Raw genomic sequence first — 14,983 nt, forward strand, 5'->3', positions numbered from 1 at the left:
CCAAAAGCTAAGTATAATGAGTCTGGCTGGGATGGAGTTAAGACCAGTACACTAAACCAGTATAACTTAGTGATTTTTTTTTTTTAAACAAAATGAAATACAGTTTCAAAAGCAGCTTATTAGACTTGCAGTACATATTTGCAGCATGGAAAAATGGTAATCTTGAGCTTTTCTGGTCTTAATTCTTCCATCCAGTCTTCATATAGCACTAACATGCAAAATATCATGAAACACGTTACTTATTACTTGTTAATGTAATTGAAAGGAACACTCGGCTGAATCTTGCTTTCTGTTAATGCTGTTACTTAACACTCATCAGAGTTGAAGTGGGTCACTGCTTTCATGGGCCTCTTGCCTGGGTGGCTTTTTTTCCTTGTCTCCAGACTTCATGTAACTTTACAGTGTGTGCTAGCGAGGGCATGTTCGTGGTATAGTTATGAGGATTATAATTTTGTGTGAATCCCCCCCCCCCGCCAAGTTTTAGCTGCTGGTAAAGCTATTAAAGGGCCACTGGTTATCAAAATGACACAGCTTTAATTCTGGGTCTAATAAATTTTAAAAGTAAAGAAATGTCAGACTGTGCAGAAGGTTTGGTTTTTGTTTTGTTTTTTTTTTTTAATTATTATTCATTTGTGTCTCACTTGAACATTTCCTGGTAACTATTTGTTCCTAAAATAAGTATCTCATTTATTATAATGGAAAAAGTGGGTTGGTGATTAAAAAAAACAAACAAACAAACAAAAAAAACCCCAACCAAAAAAAACCCCAGTGTCCCTGTTCGTAGATCTCAGGTTATTACCAGTTTCATATGAACAGTACCACTATATATGTAAGTGCTAAGGCAACTGTGCTCCCCCCCCCCCCCTCCCATTTTCTCCAGTAGGCATTTTGTCAGCAGTGTCAGTCAAACTTAGACAAAATCTTGGTTTATAATCAAAGTTAAAAGATTCAGGTTTGTTAGCTCCAAGGCTGTGATGTCTCTTCTTCTAAGGTTCAGCCGCTAGATGGGGTCTAAACCTACCCTCTGTATAAATAAGGCTTATAGTAGCTGACAAACATGTCTTCAAGTTTACATGATTGCTGGAATGTTGTGGAAACATACTTTCTAAAGGTGTGTGATTTCATAATTTTTTTTTTTTTTTAAATGAGGCTGGTTTTTAAGGGTAATTATTCAGAAATATTTATATAGTTTAACCATTTGAGTAACTTTTCTTTGCAGGTGATCTTGTGAATTAGTGTACCACCAATGATGGCAGAACATCCACCATTACTGGATACCACTTCGATTATAAGTAGCGAAATCCCTCTTCTAACTTCCCCTATTGTTAGTGGGGATGGAGCACAACAGGTAAGGAAACTTCAGTATCTTTGTGTTTTTTATTCTTCCAACAGCATCATTGACATATAGACACTGTAAAAGATAGTAAGCCTTCATCTGGAATATTTTTGTGCAGCTTTGCTCATGCATGTGTTTTTAGAGATTGAGGTGAAGGTAGAACTAGTGCAGAGAAGAGATTTGTAAGGAGTATGAAGCAGAAGACCTGTCTTGTGAAAGAACATCTTCATAGAAGGATGGGACCAAACAGCTGCCAAGCTCTATAGCCATGGTTGAATCTTAATTTGGAAGCTAAATATTTACATTACCACGTGACCCTGTTAAGGTTAATAAACCTCCCCTTATGGTAGAGCTTACTAGCTCAGGCACAACATGTACGAACAACTGTATGGCCTCAAGACTGACATTTGCTTACAACTGGGTATCTTGAATGGTGAGACTTGTTTTTGTATGTTAGTGTCTGCCTGGACACTTCAAAATTTTTTTTTTTTAGACAAAACCGGTCAAGGTGATAGAAAAACTTATGATTATGGTTTCAGAACGCTTGAGAAAGATCTGCTCCAGTGAGGAAGAACTGTTGGCAAAAACATATGCATTCTCCATCTCTATAACCTAGGAAGAATATTTTAAACCCCAGATAAGCACAGTTCTGGAGCAGCTTCCAATGGGAGGAGAGGAGTGAAAAATTAAGTGGTTTGAAGTATCTGAATGGAATGAGGGATCACTGCCTGTGATAACAAGAGACTGGAGTTGGTGATCTAGGCAAGTCCCTTATAGTCTGCCATTCCCATGCTTGATGTTTTTGCAGAAGTAGTAATTATTTATCATAAAGAGGAATTAATTTGTAGGGTAAAAAAACAGAAAAGAGCTCTAAAATGAGACTGGAGAATGGATTGCAACAGTTCATGAGATAAGGTTTGGGCTGCAGCAAGATCTTCGCAAGGTAGGGGAAGCTTAAATACAGAGAAAGAGCTGATAAATCTTTTTTTAATGAATGTGTGGACAGAACATTCCAGAAAAAGGGAAAAAACAATATCCAAACTTGCTTTCTCTTCCAGTTCTTCTTTCAAATACTGATGTTTAGAAGCAGTAATTTGTAACATGCAAGAGGAGAACTGTTATTGTTTCCTTGCATGTTCTGCCTTGAAAAGCTGAATTTTAATGCCTTGCAATTTTCTTTACCCAATTGTGAATGTTCTTTGCTTTTACTATTGTTGTTTAAAAATCCTTATAGATGTATCACAGAACCCTTGAGGTTGGAAGGGACCTCTGGAGATGAGGCAATCCAGCTTTCCCCTGCTCAAAGCAGTGTCACCCAGGACCATGTCCAGTTGGCTTTTGTGTATCTCCAAGGATAAGGGACTCCACAGTTCCTGTGGCAGTCTGTTCCCGAATAGTCAACCCACCCTCACAGTGAAATAATTTCTTACATTTTAGTGGAATTTCTGTATTTCAATTTGAGCCCCTGGTCTTCTGTCCTTTCAGTGGGCGTTGCTGAGATGAGTTTGGCTCGGTTTTGTTTATTCCCCCCACCTTCAGCTATTCATGCACACTGACAATAAGATCTCCCCTTGTACATCTCTTCTCCAGGCTGAACAGTCCCAGCTCCCTCAGCCTCTCCTCACGTGTCAGATGCATTAGTCTATCATCTTTGTGGCCCTTTGCTGGACTCTTTCCAGTATGTCCATGTCCTCCTTGTACTGGAGAGTCCAGGACTGGACCCAGACCTCCAGATGTCTCACCAGTGCTGGGTATGTGGAAGGATCACCTCCCTTGACCTGCTGGCAATACTCTTCCTAATGTAACGCAGAATACTGTTGGCCTCTTTTTTGACTCAAGGGTGCCTTGCTGACTCACATTCAACTTGTCCACCATTCCTTTCCTGAAAATCTACTTTGCAGCCAGTCAGCTCCCAGTGTGTACTGGTGCGTGGCATTATTCTTCCTCAGGTACAGGACTTCACGTTTCGCTGTGTTGAACTTCATGAGATTCCTACTGTCCCATTTCTTCTGCTTGTCAAGGTCCCTCTGGATGGCAGCGCAGCCATCTACTGCATCAATCACTTCTCCCAACTTTGCATCACTTGCAAACTTGTTGATGGTGCACTCTGTCCTGTCATCCAGGTCTTTAAAGAAGATAGTAAACATTATCTGTCCCAGTGTCGACCACTGAGGTAGATGACTAGTGAATGGCCTGCTGGACTTTGCACTACTGATCACAACCCTTTGAGCCAGTTTTCAGTCCACCTCAGTGCCCATGTTCAGTCTGTATCTCATCAGTTTCTGTGTGAGGATGTTATGCAAGACAGTGTCAAAATCCTTAACTATAGTCATGATAAACAGTATCTACTGTGCTCCCCTCATTCACCAAGCTTGTAATATCATTGTAGAACGCCATCCAGGTTTGTCAGGCATTATTTACCCTTTGTGAATCCATACTGACTACTCCCAATCACCTTTTTGTCTTTAATGTGTTTGGAAATGGCTTCTAGGAAGATTTGCTCGCTCATCTTTGCAGAGCTGAAGGTGATGTTGACCGGCCTGTAGCTCCCTGGATCCTCCTCTTTGCCCTTTTTTGAAGATTGCCTTGACATTTGCTTTGTTCCAGTCCTTGGGAACCTCCCCTAATCACCATGACCTTTCAAAAATAGTTGAGACTGAGTTACTTGTTCTGCCTTCCCCAAAAATAAGACTATCAAGCTGTGCTATCAAGCTTACCCCATAATGGTGCAAAACTTTGAGTCAGATATGAGCTTAAATGTTCTTTTGGGGATACTTTTTCATTAAAATGTTGTCTCTTTTCTGTCCTGCCAAGCAAGATTAAAACTGGAAAACAAGCAAAGAATTTCTTCAAAGAAATGAATTTGTGGGGGTTTCTGTTAATCTTCTTAAGGGAAAAACATCGTATATGCTGTCAGTGTCCTTTTTTATTTAAAAAAAAAAAAAAAAAAAAAAGCTGCTCATTAAGAATGCTGTCTAAAGTGGACCTGGTAGTGGTAGTGTTTATTTTAAAAAAGAAAGAAAAGAATCTTCAGAAAGCATTGGGCAGATTCTCAGTCACCAATAAAGAAAGTCAGTTTCTTTCTTCATTTCATAACTAGCAGTTATACTACAATGTTGTCTACTGTTCTGTGTTCCACAATGTCTAGTGAAAGTTGTGACTTTCATTTTCTTTCCTTCCTTCACATCTCATACATGACTCATGAAGAATCTGCAAATGCATTTGTTCAATGGCAGGAAATTTTACTGGAAACCCTTTTTGCATCTGGTGATTTAAAAACAATCACTAAGTAGAAAATACTTTGTATATCTGAAATACAAGAAATTCAGAATTGCAGGTGCTGCTTACTCTGTCAAGGTTGCCCAGTTAGGCCACAGAAAGGTCAGATGGGCCATTATTTATTTACAAGGGTCTTAAAACAAATGGAACAAATAATTTTATATGGTACGCTAATGATAGGGGTATATACTTTCAAATTAAGTGTGATGTATTCAAGTACAGCATGTAATTCTGAGCCTTTTTCATATTTTTTGAAAAATACTTTAACCAGAATAGTTCATTGTATTACATTGTTTTTGTGGGTTTTTTTTTTTTTTTTAACTTTGAAGCTACAGGAAGTGTGAAGACTTTTGCCTCCATGATGGAGTTGCTTGTTTTTCTGAAAGTCTCCTGTTTGCTTAGCTACAATACACACATTCTGTAGGGGTTACTTCCTTAAAATACAAAAACTGCTTTTCCAGTTTCTTTCGTAACAGCATTGTGGTGTTTGGATTGCATAATCTATAACATAATCTGTAGTGCTGACAGAGCTTAACTGTGTTCCCACAATCACAATGCAGAGCTGTTTTGTCCGTGTAAATAAATGTGTATGTTCTTCTGTCTTCATAGTGTGTAGGCTGGACTGTAGCTATTCTAATTAGTTTTAGCCAGTCCTGACTGAAAAAGGTATTGAAAATCTATTAGAAAACTCTTTATTTAAATATATTTTGTTTATATTTTGGTATTTCCTATGTTAGACTAGTTAACCGTATCCTAGAACTTACAAGTTTTTGTTGAGTTGTGAAACATCTGAGGATTTTTTTAATCAGTTCCCCCCTCCTTGCATCTTACCAGAATTAACTATAATAATTATTGTGATTTAAGTTGTATATACTGCATAACTGAGTTACCAAATGGATATAGACCACTCAATACTTTTCTAGAACAGTTCATATCTTCAAGATAATCTATTTCAAATACTTGAAGTTCTGCTAGCAGTTTAAATGTGAAATAGCAGTATAAATATTTGAATATGTTGAAAGGTCATATGCTTCAAATAGTGGAAGTGTCTGATCAGGTTAAAGCTGTAACTTTCCACAATGTTTTAAAACAAAACAATCCAGAAAGTAAGAGGAACGCATAAGTTCAGGCAGAAAACATGGAGAGCTTAAAGTGTGTGGATGTTCATACGCTACTCAGTGCTGCCGTGGGAGACTGCGTTGTTCTGTGTCCCACCGAGCAAGGGACTACTGTTAGTTTTGTCGGACAAAGCTGGGGAAAAGGAAAAGCAAAGACCAAGCCCATTAGAATTTCCCTCTCTATTGAGCACATACATACTGCTTTTGCACCTTCTCATCTCTGTGTTCAACGTGAGTGGGTAACGTACTCCTTATATCTTGGTGGCGAGTAAGGCTGTGGATGAAGTGTAGAGAAGGTCCATAGGAGTTGATAGAAACCAAGTGACCTTGCGAAAACATGGTATGAGGACAGAAGTGCTTGAGGTTTTTTCGTGTAAGGGTAACTACTGCAGTGAGGCTTTGCTGATTATTGCTGAGGCGGGACAGGAAGGATGTGTTTGATTATGTGAGTCCTGATTTGGTGACAGGAGGTAAATTCATGATTGAGAGGAAAATGAGAAGGCAAGAGTTCAAACTACTTTCTTGAACGGACACTTTGTTTTCCTGATACTAGACTGATGTTAAACTGTTTTGGAAAGTTGCTACAGCACCCAGTGCTATTCCAAGACAAATCAGTAAATTGCTGACACAAGTTTGCAGCAACCCTGGAGTTCTGGACCCTCTCTGCACCTTCCCACTAAAGCTAACAGTTGCAAAGTGAGACATCCCTATATAACCTTGGTGTCCTTTATTACCAAAAAGGTAGACAGCACTCTGAAAGTAGCCCAATACCTGTTAACCATTTCCTTTTCTTTGGGGAATGGAACACATAGTGTTTGACCTTCAGTCAGCTTTATTTCTCAGCAAGGTATAGTGATAAAGTAGTACTTCTAGCTTGCCAAACTCGTTGCTTATCCTCCAAACTTTATTCAGAAGTTTAGATGCATAGTGGGTTTTCCAAAAATCCCACTCTGTGTGTGTATATATATAGTATGTGTCTCTCTGTGTGTATATATGTAATATGTTGTGTATGTGTATATACATATACTGTGTGTGAGTTTAAGTGCAAATTCTTTGAACTGAAATAGATATTTAGCATCAACTAACTACAAGTTAGTACTTCTAAAACCAATTTCTTCTTTAAATATTTAAACCTCTGATATTAAAGTTATTATTAACCTGTTATCATAGGAGGAAGTCTTCAGTCAGAAGAGTAATAGATGGCTATAAAAACAAATTAAATAATTCTGAGAATCCCTTTTTTTTGGCTTTCAGATCGTTTACATACGTGAAGTCACAGCAGAAGTACAGTGGTGAAGATGTAAACTAGATTACTAAATGCTTTTCCTCAGTTTTAGTTCTGATGGTTCTGTTTGTGAAAAGCATATGGTACATTATCAAGTTCCAGCTTGCTTTGTTTTTGCCTTGCTGCTGAAAATCAAGCCTAGAACTGCATGTTTCATGATCTTTTCCTCTACAAGAAAAAAAAAAAAACATGTTAAAAGCTGTTAAACAACACACACTGTTATAACTGTTCTTGCTGCTTTCCATATTGTGCTGTTTTCCTTTTCTTTATCTGTGTTTTGATTTTATAGAGTACATGTGTGGCTGCTTCTGTCTCTTTTTTTTTTTTTTTTTTGGTTGGGTTTTGATTTTGTTTGGCTGGGCGGGTTTTTTTGGTTTGTTTATTTTTTTTTACTTCCCCTTTGGCTCTATTAGCATCTAGTAGATGTGTCTAACTTTTCCTTTCCGATATTCATTAAAGTTTTAGTTGGCAATTATTCTTCCACCCTTCAGTGACTTCATAGCATTGAAGCGTACCAGAACTGTGTTCATTGGAACCATTGGAACTCTTCTGTGTGTAATGCTGCAGCGCCAGCTTACAGAAGCCAATTATCAAGCTGTATTTTTTCCAGGATTGATTAGTACTTTTGTGTAGCAACCATCACTGGAAAATACATAATCAAACTTACATGGGACATTCTGTATACAAAAAGTCTTTTCCATGAAAGTTTTTAAGTGGTTGATGGCTAAGATTTTTAAAAAAAACACCACCAGGGGGGGAAAAAAAAAAGCTATGAGGATGTGAATTTTGATGCCTTAAGGTTATTAGAGCCTTTCTGTATCTGAGAGCTATGAGGATGTGAATTTTGATGCCTTAAGGTTATTAGAGCCTTTCTGTATCTGAGTTAATCATGTTTTTTGGTCAGGAAGAGTGAAATTTTGTCTTAGCTAAGTGTAATGGTGGTTTGTTTTTTTTTTTTTTTTTGCCTTTGAGATCAGAATTTTCTCTAATGTATTTAAACTGTCTCCTTGATTGCAGATGCATTGAAAACTTGCTTTAAATTTCCTAGAAGCAGTCATCATCCTCAGCAGAAAGTGAGGATTCAAAATTTTTTGGTCTATAGTTATGTATGAATACTAGGCTGCTTTTGGTTAGCAGAAAGCAGCATCAGATTTATTGCACAACATATACTAGCATCCAAAAATATTAATATTTGCTGTCTGAAAATAAATGTAGAAACAAGAGTGAAGGCTGTGTAGTTCATAGCCTTTCCTACTTGTATTTAGTATGAAAATTCATGGAATTAAGTATCCTCATAAAACTTACTCTGAGTAATCCTCCTATTTCTCTCAAAATGTCTGTTTACATTTGTGTGATGTGAATCCTAGATTAATTTTGGTCTCTGATACAGTAGATTCCTCCCAAGACACTTGAGGCAAGATTTCCCCAGTTGAATTAATCTCTTCAGAAACTGACATTTGGAAGAATTGGATGACATGTGAAAATCAGATTTAAAGTCAGTTAGTCCCTGTAGGTTGCTAATATAGTCAATGGGGAGAAATAAGCATGTCCAGAAGATGATGTCTTTCATATTTTAGGAAGGTGACTAAAGATCTGTACAGTTTCTTTTTTTTATGAGGTGAGGAGGTGCAGGTTGCCTGGAGCTGTAAGCATTAAGTAAGGTAGCCCAGTTCCTCTCTGCAGTCTGTTGCAAGTGGGCCCAGTCCCTGAATCTGCATGCTAGTCTGTCAGTAAGGTTTGGAAGGGTACAGTTATGTCCAAGTAGTATCCTGGACTGAGGCATGTTCCTTGGTCCCCTTCTCTCCCCTTCTCTGTGCCGTGGGATGCTTAATGCTGAGTAAGCCAGGATCTGAATGCCAGAGTCCAAGACCTACAAAGTCACCCTTACTGTTTTTCTCAGAAGACAGCTATCGTAATATCTCTGTAAGTTGTGACAAAAATGTAACTGCTTTGCAAAGTCATATTTTCAGTTACAGAAACTCTACTCTTAAAGTATGTGAGAATTACACACTTTGCAAACAAGTAGTCTGAAGTACATCCCCTGCTAGCTGAAGCCTGGTTTTTGTTCCCTGGTGATTGAGATGTTTGTTTATTTATAACTGGGCAAAGTCCATCTAACCCTCTGTGTATTACAGAATTATACACTTTATAGTGTATAAATGGCCAGAATGATATTCTCCAGGAAGAGATAGACACAGGTTTACAGGCTATAGCAAAAATGGCCCTTGGCTCTAATTTTTCTCCCTTTCTTTTTGGAAGTAGAGGAGGAAATATATGGGAAAGGATTGGGGTTGTAGAGATTTCTCCCACCAAGTGCTTGGTCCAGTACTGATTGAGCCTTCCCAGCCTGATCAAATTGAGGATATAGCCTTTGATTTCTCTTCCTGCTCAGGTTTGTGTTGTCACACAGTGTTTTGATATACAGTGATACCCAGATTTGCGCAAGGCTGGGTGTATAGGGAAGTTTATCGGGGGAAAAAGACTACTTTAGAAGAGCTATTGAAACTCCTAGCATTCTAATTTTTTTAATGAAATGCTGTTTTGAATAACTAGAGAATACAGTTCTTCCTTTGGCACTTCCTTTTGTGCTCTATTTAAGGTAGAAATGTTAAAAGACACATCCATCAGTCTTAAATATTATGGGCTTTTAACTTGCTGTATCACCAAACAGGAATCTGAGCTGTCAGAAGCAATGTTGGGAAATATAAAATTCTCTTCTAGTCCATATACTTCCTAAACCAACAGCTTATGTGTTTCTTAAATCTTCTAAACTCTTCAGAAACTGACTGTCCAAATTCAGTTTTAGCTTGCTTATTTATATTTTTCTCTTGTTACCACTGCATTGCAGGAAGGGGATTGTTTTTAAAAGATATTTATTACAAATTTTGATTTGAGTTGTTGTTCAGCAGAGGTCTTTAAAAAATGAGAAGGTGGTACCTTTTTCTCCCACCTATCACTTCAGCCCTTGACTCAACTGTATAAATTACAGAATACTGAACAGCCAGAGGGAGCTCACCTGCTGCATGCTTGGTGAAGATCTCCATCAGTAACCTCCTGTTCATGGCACTTACTGGTTGTAGGGGAGAGAAATAGTGTCTATCCTGCTTGCTGGGTCCTCTTGTACTTCAGAAGGGTGAAGGAAGTCAGAACAAGGGCCGAAAGGGCTCTGCCTCAGCCTACAGAGGGAGAATCAACTGTAGCTTTAAGACCTTTCTGAAATAATGTATTCACCTGTTAGGCCAAAGGTTGATCACGACTGCTTTCTAATGTTGGGTATTGTTTCTTGGCCAATGCCTAACTGGTTGATACACACTTGCAGATGTGTCCAGATATTACTGAACAAAGAAATTCTTGTAAATAAAGTGCCATTGACTTGCATCATCATTAGCAAATCTGTTAGCTGTCCACCTCACTTTGTTCATCTTGGCTAGCTTTCATAATGTTTGTAAGATTCATTTTTTTATTATTTATCACTAGGTATTATATGGAAGCAAAATACTAGCAAAACTCTCTAAGAATGGCACAGCTGTTCAGCTTGTTTCAAATTTGTGCTAACCAGCAAACTAATTCTTTCCCTCTTCTCAGCATTAAGATCTTCACAACAGATTCGGAGAAACTGGAAGTAGGCAGTCTTTGGAAGTGTTTTTTTCGCATAGGGAAACACCAAATAATACCTATTTGACATCAAGTATTGGCAACTGCTGGTATGGCTTGCAGTCAAAGCACAAGAATTGCAAAGTACGTACAGTTGAAGTACAGCTGAAAAGTGTCTTCAGTTTTGATGCTCAATTTAAATAATTGCAAGGGTGTTTTGATTCCACAAGTGTTGTGAAGAAGACAGGATTATTATAGAAAGAGAAGATTTTATTTATTTATGTATTTTAAATACAATATCTAAAAAAACTGTTGTGAATCAGATTAAAAAAAAAAAATCTTCAAAGTGCCTGGCTTGCTTTGAACAATGCCACATGTACCACTTTACAGCACTTCTTGGGTTTTGGGGTTTTTTTTTAGAAATGAGGTTTTTATTGTCTCAACATTAGTAGCATTTTAACCAACTTGGGTTTTTTTAATTGTAATTTTCACTTCAGACAATCTTTGTTAAATTACTTAGTTTTCCAAAATGAAATTGGCAGTCTTCTACCTTTCAGTGCATCTAGATACAACTTAAATGAAAGTTTACTCCCGGATTCTGTTTTGGACTGTTGCAAATATGCAGATTGATCAGGGAAGGTGCCTACTGAGGGGACTATCCCCTGCAAAGTATTAGCTGAAAGTTTAGCCCTTGTTACCGCTTTGCTGTGCAGTAAGAGTTCTGTCTCTCATCCATTTTTGCTTAGCACTGTAAAGCTGAAGTCCTGTGGCCTTCAGATAACAAGTGGACTTCATGAGATGAGAATAATCTGGTTGAAGTATTCCAGTTTTTATTTATAGAGGTTGATGTGTCTAACCACTGGCCAGGACCAGATTCCTCAGAAAGTTCCAGAGTTCAGTGACTGCCCCTAACACTGCTTCCTTGAATTCCCTATAAACAAGCATTAGCTTAAAACTTTGAAGCACAAATATTTGTCTCTTGCATTATTCAGGTTCTTTGAAACACTTCTGTTACCCTTATTTTTATACTTTTACTGATTTAAAGATATAATAGTAAGTAGCAAATTTTCTGTGCACTGCTAACCACAGACTGTGTCAATGGAAATGAAACAGATTGGGTTTGCTGTAAATGAGACAAACAAAACTTTACTTAGCCAAGCTGTGAGAACTGAGAATGCAAAAGAGAAGAGACAAAGCAGAAACAAGTAGATCAAAAACGTAAGTATTTTTCAATAATAAAGAATGAGACAGACACACTTATGGAACATACATTGATTAACACTGTTATATGTGGACACTAACAACTTGTGAATGTTTATCAGTGACATTAGATGCAGATTTTAATGTTTGTCTTTTACTGGTTCTTCTCAGAAAACTTTATATTTTTACCAAACCAGGCTCCAAACCTTTTCCCGACCCCCCGGTGATCAGCTTTGTGCTGATCTTTCACATGAAGAGAAGGGGGGGAGACATATGAGTACAATAAGAATTTTAAAAAACCTTTTCATAAATAAAAGCAATTTATCTGCTAGAATAAAAAAAAAATCACCAATTCTCAGATCTTTCCAACCTGCCTTTCTACAAAAAGCAGTGAAAGCTTATTGAAATCTATAGCTTCTTGAATGTCAGTGCCACTGAACAGTCTAGTTCTCTTTCCAACCTCCCTGTTTCCAGTTGCTTCTAGGGATATTCTGTTGTCTTAGTGCATTCAGTGGTACTGACAGTATCTTGTAGCAGTGGTTGAAGATGAAACGTTTGATTTTACTATCTGTCAGCTGCCTTTTAGAAAAATGAGAGAGAGTTGCTTGCTCTCTCCTCTGAAAATATACTTAGGCCTTAGGAGCATGTCACTGAAAAGATGGCTGCTTTCTCTCACTTTCTTCATGAAGTGCTGCTACTGCCTGTCCAAGCTGAAATAGTTTGGATTGTGTGTGTTTGGGTTTTTTTAAATCCCAAACATACAAATTGTTACTGCAACATATTATGTGACATTTACTTAATTCTGGATGGATTTTATGGCTTTCTTCCCTAGTTGACACCAAGTTGCAAACAACACCAAGTTGGGCAGGAGTGTTGATCTGCCTGAGGGTAGGAAGGCTGTACAGGGGGACCTGGACAGGCTGGATCGATGGGCCAAGGCCAGTTGTATGAGGTTCAACAAGGCCAAGTGCCGGGTCCTGCACTTCAGTCACAACAACTCCATGCAATGCTACAGGCTTGGGGAAGAGTGGCTGGAAAGCTGCCTGGCAGAAAAGGACCTGGGGGTGTTGGTCGACAGCCGGCTGAACATGAGCCAGCAGTGTGCCCAGGTGGTCAAGAAGGCCAACAGCATCCCAGCTTGTATCAGGAATAGTGTGGCCAGCAGGAGCCAGGGAAGTGATTGTCCCCCTGTACTCGGCACTGGTGAGGCCACACCTCAAGTATTGTGTCCAGTTTTGGGCCCCTCAGTACAAGAAAGACATTGAGGTGCTGGAGCGTGTTCAGAGAAGGGCAACGAAGCTGGTGAAGGGTCTGGAGCACAGGCCTTATGAGGAGCGGCTGAGGGGAGACCTTATTGCTCTCTACAACTACCTGAGAGGAGGCTGTAGTGAGGTGGGTGTTGGTCTCTTCTCCCATGTAGTTAGCGATAGGACAAGAGGAAATGGCCTCAGGTTGTGCCAGGGGAGGTTTAGATTGGCTATTAGGAAACATTTCTTCACAGAAAGGGTTGTCAAGCACTGGAACAGGCTTCCCAGGGAAGTGGTTGAGTCCCCATCCCTGGAAGTATTTAAAAGACATGTAGATGTGGTGCTTAGGGACATGGCTTAATGGTGGATTTGTCAGTGCTAGGTTAATGGTTGGACTGGATGATCTTAAAGGTCTTTTCCAACCTAAACGATTCTATGATTCTATTCTATGATTCTAGTCCTGAAAACCAAGACTTAATAGCCTTTAGTACCCAGATCTTTTCTGTTCTTCATTAGGAAAGTGTTAATCTCCATATATGGAGCAGTTAGCTCCCTCTAGATTATCAGTCAGTATTAGCAGATGCTATGGTAGAGAGTTGTGTAGTTGTGGGAAACCTATACATTGGAATTTACTCAAATTTGGTGGAAAACAGAATATTTTAGAACTTTAGTGTTAAGAGCATTGCATCATGTTACTTGGACAACGTTCAATGTCTATAGGACACATTTATAAGGGTAAGAAGCCTGTTTTCTTCTGTCATTCATACTAAAAACAGAAGAGAATTTAAGGTAAAAAAGAAAATTCTAACATTGCTTTTCCTTATAGATACCACAGAAATGCTGTGTCCTTAGTCTGTCACAACAGACTGGTGTGATATAGTAGAGAGTTCAACCTAAAGTTTTCAGAACCCATTATTGGTTACTAGCCAGCTTAAGTGGAGAGGGAGAAAGTCTTTAGGAAGTCTAAAAGAAAATGGAGATAGAAAAATCTTATGAAAGATGACTTTATGAAAGAACTAGTTGGAAGTGACGTTCTTCACAAGCATGAAATTCTTAAATTGTTTAAAATCGCCAAAGGCTTAAGACACTTTGAATTAAGCTTTTATTACTGATGTATCAGCTGTTCCTATTTAATAATCTTATGCTGTCTGTAATACCTGTTACACAGATCTCTTGCATTTTTCCATTTAATCCTTTTTCTAAATGTTAGTGGGTTTGATTGTGGAAAAGAGTAGTTCGTAGCCTCATTAGCATCGTTACGATATGAACAGCAGATTTTGAACGCACAATCAATGGAAAAATGACTTGTGCTGCGTTTATAACTGACATCACCTTAGCTGGACCCCAGATGTGATTCCATCTGGCAATTCCTGTGCTGCTAATGAATAACAACACTCAAGTCTTGCAGTGTTCTTTGATCAGTAGTAGGGACATACAAATACTGTTGTACTAGTCCTACAAACAGGGAAACTCTGGTATAGGTGAGGTGGCAAACCCACAAATCACAGTAAGTCAGTGTCAGAGCCACAGCAGAGTTAACATCTGGAGTCTGTGTCCAGTTTTCCCTGTTTGCTGGACCACACTCTGTGGAGCCAACCTAGATGTAATGATTTTCCTTGTAACAGAAGACTGTACATAGATGGAAAAACAGCCACTTTGAAAACTAAAAAGTAGATGTTTTCAATAATAAAATTACACTGCATTTGTATAACTGATGCCTTGAGCCTAGAAAGCTTTTAGTTGGTAAAGAATTTCATGCTGATCAAACATTAGGAGTGTGACTTGAAGTTAAAATAGTGGAAAGTTACTTTTTTTTTTAAGTAGGCTGTAGGTTTGAGTCCTTTTGCATAAAAGTGTGTGTGTGTGTGTACACTTGCTTATTACCTTTGAAGACATTACTGTCGAAGTAATTTTTTAAATTTTT

The 14,983-nt window shown here is 38.4% G+C and overlaps 1 protein-coding gene across 4 annotated transcripts in view; it reads left to right on the forward strand.

Annotated features, from left to right (window-relative positions):
* Positions 1 to 14,983, forward strand: part of FNDC3A (fibronectin type III domain containing 3A) — a 130,167-nt gene that overhangs the window by 16,868 nt on the left and 98,316 nt on the right. For all 4 annotated transcript variants that reach the window (XM_075727820.1, XM_075727818.1, XM_075727822.1 and 1 more), the window contains exon 2: positions 1,220 to 1,348. In XM_075727820.1, the coding sequence (XP_075583935.1) occupies positions 1,247 to 1,348 (102 nt within the window). In that variant the 5' untranslated portion in view covers positions 1,220 to 1,246. The remainder of the gene's footprint in view (positions 1 to 1,219; positions 1,349 to 14,983) is intronic.

The sequence above is a fragment of the Pelecanus crispus genome, chromosome 1 (genome assembly GCF_030463565.1).
Source record: "Pelecanus crispus isolate bPelCri1 chromosome 1, bPelCri1.pri, whole genome shotgun sequence".
In the NCBI taxonomy this organism is placed as follows: domain Eukaryota; kingdom Metazoa; phylum Chordata; class Aves; order Pelecaniformes; family Pelecanidae; genus Pelecanus; species Pelecanus crispus.